General features: G+C 34.2%; 1 protein-coding gene across 1 annotated transcript; it reads left to right on the forward strand.

The window, feature by feature from the left end:
- The first annotated feature begins 2,040 nt into the window (after positions 1-2,040).
- On the forward strand, positions 2,041-4,448 carry LOC137626592 (neuropeptide CCHamide-1 receptor-like). The gene is made up of 2 exons (XM_068357617.1): positions 2,041-2,420; positions 3,233-4,448. The coding sequence occupies exons 1-2, from the start codon at positions 2,041-2,043 to the stop codon at positions 4,251-4,253; spliced, it is 1,401 nt and encodes a 466-aa protein (XP_068213718.1). The 3' UTR covers positions 4,254-4,448.
- Positions 4,449-5,000: the final 552 nt, after the last annotated feature.

The raw sequence follows: 5,000 nt of genomic DNA on the forward strand, positions 1-5,000 counted from the left end.
CACACACACACACACACACACATATATATATATATATATATATATATTAAGGGATGAACAATAAACAGCCCTACCCATAAAAAAGTGTACATTTAATTCGACTAACTATTATAGAAATCATATTTACGAATTATATAAAACTTGAAAACTTATTCGTCTAATTTCTAATTCTATATTACCAACATTTGTATACAGTGATAAAACCTTTCAGAAACTGACATATAAGTGTAAAGCAATCTAACTTAATCTTACTTACTTTTACAGATAATTTAATGATAATGAACTGTTAACTATGTGAAAAAAAAATTAAAATGTAAAAGAGTTCAGAACTGCAAGAAAACTTTTCTGATGAAAAAGATAAATTTTATATTATGAAAACTCAAGGGAAAAAAATGCTTACTTTTCCCTGATGTAATCTTCTATACTCGATTTAGTGAATGATAATTATATCATATAATAAGGAATAGTATTTTTTAATGAAAATAATAGTAAACTATAAATTGTATTCAAATAGGTATGTCATTGTTCTCAAGAAAAAACTCTTCTTGTTGTGCGAACTTCTTCCAGAACATGATGTTTGAGTATGTCAACTTTGTGAGAATTTAAGATACTGTTAATAATCATAGTATCTTTCACCATGTGTAATCCTTTTCAAGCATCGAACGGTTTTTGAAAGTTGCTGTAAAAGGAAAATTAAAGTGTGTATGATACTATGAAATCTCCGTGAGCACGATGTAAGATATGATGATAAGTATGGTAATAGATGTAATATGAAACCCTACAGATTAACGATATTGAAATGATATTCTTATAGATAAGGCATAAGATATTTTATCGCAAAATTTGATTTGGAACACAATTTAAAATGAATGTAAAGAATATAGAAGATAAAGGTTCACTTATATTTGGAGATCAAAACGAAATATGAGTAAATGTAGTGCAAATTATCTTATAGAGATTAAGATGAAATCAATAGAAATGAAATGGCAAATGTTTTATGAAACTTTAGAAAAAAGAGAGATTAATGTGAACTCGATATAAAGATGACATCAGATGTGCTATTAAAATTTACGATGCTTGGACGTTAATGTGAAGTCGATCTGTTATAAAACTGTATAATGCAAATGTGATATCAATTGATATTAAGTTCTCATATATAACTGTAGAATATCAATGCAGAATGAATGAAAACTGGATGCAAAATCTATCACAAAGTTCTATGGAACTTGAAGGTGATTGTAAAATCTATATAATCATTTATAACCTCTACGATACTTGGAATTGGATGTGAAATGTGTATAGACACAGTGTTAGATACATTTATAGCACTGCGATACTTGGATTGAAATCAGTTTAGATAAGGTGCAAGATATGATATCAAGCTCTATGATATTTAGAACTCAATTTGAAATTAATATAAACATTTTACAAAACCCGACGATTTTTGAAAGTCAATGTGAAGTTAATATGATCAATATTTAACCCAAAGAGAGAATGATAGATCTAAGATATTTCAAGCTGTTCTGTAGAGTGATAAGGTTCCAAAAGAACTGGACTCAGGGATCAAAGTAGTGTTAAAATATGGAACTTCTGAGGAAGTGATTTAGCTCTGCGTCAACCCCTTTGCAATGCTGGAAGCTTGAGCTGCATCGGAGAAAGAAGAAAAAGAGCATTGGTAGGAGTTAAGCTAACTTTTATGATTTAACGATACATGAAATTTATAATGAAATCAATATAAATATTTGCGCAGAAAAATAAATATTCAGTTTAAGTGAAAGTGAAGGTAATTTTTATGTAAAGATTTTGAATAATCTTTTGGAAAAACATACTAAAACTACCATATAAGGAATCTTTATAAAACTATAAAGCTTTTAGATCCAAGCTTTAGGAAAATCAAACTTATATAATGAAGATTTTTATGAAAAATTAAAACTAAAGAAAAAAAAAATATGAGTAAAAAGAATAGGATGAAAATAAAACTTTAGATAAATAAAAAAATATTTTTAAAGATTTTTTGAGTAAACAAAGCAGTATACTAAAATGGAGGACCTAACATATAACTCAGATGGATTCTGGACAATCTGGTCATGGAACCGATCTGAAAGTTCTCCTGAAGACATCAGGAGGGACGTTTTTCTACTGACGAGAGCCAGCACGAAGGACAACGACTCCTCCCACTGGTCTAACAACTCTCTACCAGGTGAGACATTTGACTTCTGGGACCAAACTACTAAATACTGGCTCTCCAACCAGTCTCTCTCCTTCGGAAGCAACCTGACGTCCAACGAAACGGAGTACCTCCCGTATAACCTTCGCCCAGAGACCTACCTGGTACCTGTTCTCTTCGCCCTGATCTTCCTGACGGGTGTGGTGGGCAACGGCGCCCTTATTTTCATGTTCCTGAAGCATCCAAAGCTCTGGTAAGCATTGAGGTCGAGCCGTTTTTGGCTTTAAGTATCTTAGTCTTAGTATTTATGAAAGATGTAAATGTAGTTTCTCGTTTTACTTTATAAAGTATAAATGATTCTTTATTGAAAATTTTTTTTTTTTTTTTTTGCCTATAAAGATATAATATTTGAACGAAATAAACCTAAAAATATTACCACAGGATTCAACAGCACCTCCCCATGGCTTCTTTAATAGGAGCCAGTTTCGACGCCCACGACCCAAGCAGCCAGGAAAGAATAAACGTTGAAAAAAATTAGAAAAACCAATAAAAGAACGCTCGTTCAAACAGGAACGTCATCTCCCATGCACGAAGCTTGACTTCCCCGGGGGAAATGGAAAACATATTTCCTATTTTTCAAAAGTTTTCTTGAGTCATTAATATAATACTTAGAAAATATCCACAGGGCGGATCACCCTCTCTAAGAGTAGATGGAGAAGAAAGCAAATGATTTCTTTTGCGAATAGGAATAAGGGTGATAGGAAAGGAACATTAAAAAAAAAATAGTATTTTTATTACTTTTGTTACTAATATGTGAAAAAACGGCAATTGAATGCTCTTAAGGAAAGGCATCATCAAAATTGTTTAGTGATGACTACTGGATGACTCTTTTTTTTTATGTCGGCTACCTCCCAAAATTGGACAAGTGCTTTGAAAAATAGGTAGATTAGGATGATGATAGCAATTAGTATAATAATAAGCTTATAAAAAAATGTATCTGTTCACTATTCAAAGATAAACAGCCATCTAATGACCATATCCTATCTTCTTTTCTTTTCTTAACAGGAGTGCTCCTAACATCCACCTGGTATCCTTAGCAGCCGGTGACTTATTGATGGTCCTACTAACTGTGCCCTTCACGTCAATGGTATACACTGTACCATCTTACCCATTTGGTGAATCCGTGTGCCGGGCATCAGAATTTGCCAAAGACCTCAGCTTAGGCATAACTGTGTTCACCTTGACTGTCCTGAGTGCTGATCGTTATTTAGCCATCGTCCGGCCAGTATCAACCCATGTGTCAGAACATGCCAAGAGATTTGCTATTGGCATGGCAGTGAGCATATGGGTGCTGTCGGCCATTTTAGCAGCTCCGGCAGCCATTTTCTCTCAAGTACCGGTTTTGTTTACACCCCGTGGTGATGAATTCTACATTTGTACACCTTTTCCCAAGTATCTAGGTCACCTCTATCCCAAAATCCACACCCTTGTTAGGGTCACTGTTTATTATCTGCTTCCTCTGTCTCTGATAGGTTTCTTCTACGTGATGATGGCGCGCCACCTTCTGGTGTCAGCGAGACATCTACCTGGGGAGGGTGCAGGTGCAGCAGGGCAACAGAGGCAGATCCAAGCCAGGAGGAAGGTTGCCAAGATGGTCCTTGCTTTTGTAATCATCTTTGCCATTTGTTTCTTGCCCATCAACATCTACATCTTATGGTGGCATTTTTGCCCTAGCTCACAAGACGACTACAACGTCTACTGGCATTCCTTCAGAATAATTGGCTTCTGTCTATCCTTCATCAACTCCTGCATCAACCCTATCGCTCTCTACTGTGTCAGCGGTACTTTCCGGAAGTACTACAACCGGCACGTGTTCTGCTGCTTCGTCAGCAGAGGGAAGCTGCAGCGGGACTTTGATGGCACAGAGTGCACTCAGGCTTCTAGATGCACTCAGAGAACTGTCGAGATGCCACTGAGCGTGATTGGCTCCAAGAACGGAGCACAGCAAGCACCGCACCATCTCACGCTCACAAATACAGCCGTTCTGACATCTAAACCTTATCACAGTCCATCATCAATAGTATGATGTCTTTCATCTACTCAACCATCCAGATATTTTAAAATGTTTGTAAATAAGTATATTATTACACATTATTTTTCATATATCAGTATTATGGGAACTTTTATTGCTCTTTGTAAATAAGCTTACATTCCATGTTCTGTGATATCATATACTGTACAATATCACCTTAATACGACCTTCTCTTGATTTCAGTAGTCTGTATATAAACATTACTGCATAAATTTTAAATTATTTTGTCATAGATTTATAAGATATTCTTTTGAAAACCATTCACTCTTCATCAAAATATATTATCTACTTCTAATATGATCGAGACTGTATGTATTTCATCATTATCTATAGTTATAAACATTGTGAGCTTGTCATATACCATTATAACTCATCATTATATCTCATCCTCCTTTACAATGATTCCATATATAAGTGTTTCATATGAGTTCCTCGATCTTGATACTGTAAATTTCTATGCGTAAAGAATGAATTATCAGTTTATATTTGTGTCATGTGTAATCATTTATACAAGTATCATATGAGAAACTTTATAAATATATGAAACAGTTTCTTCATAACGGAATAATTTGTCAGAAGTATGATCATATGAACAGATATCGGTGAATGTGAAATTTGTCTGTTTCAATGTTTGTCCAAAATGTATTGCACAGAAAATGTAAGCTTCATCAGAATATCTTTCAAGTTGTACAATTTGAAACGTTTCTTGTATAGAGAAATAGAAAAATGTAGATATCAATG

The sequence above is a fragment of the Palaemon carinicauda genome, chromosome 34, assembly GCF_036898095.1.
Source record: "Palaemon carinicauda isolate YSFRI2023 chromosome 34, ASM3689809v2, whole genome shotgun sequence".
In the NCBI taxonomy this organism is placed as follows: domain Eukaryota; kingdom Metazoa; phylum Arthropoda; class Malacostraca; order Decapoda; family Palaemonidae; genus Palaemon; species Palaemon carinicauda.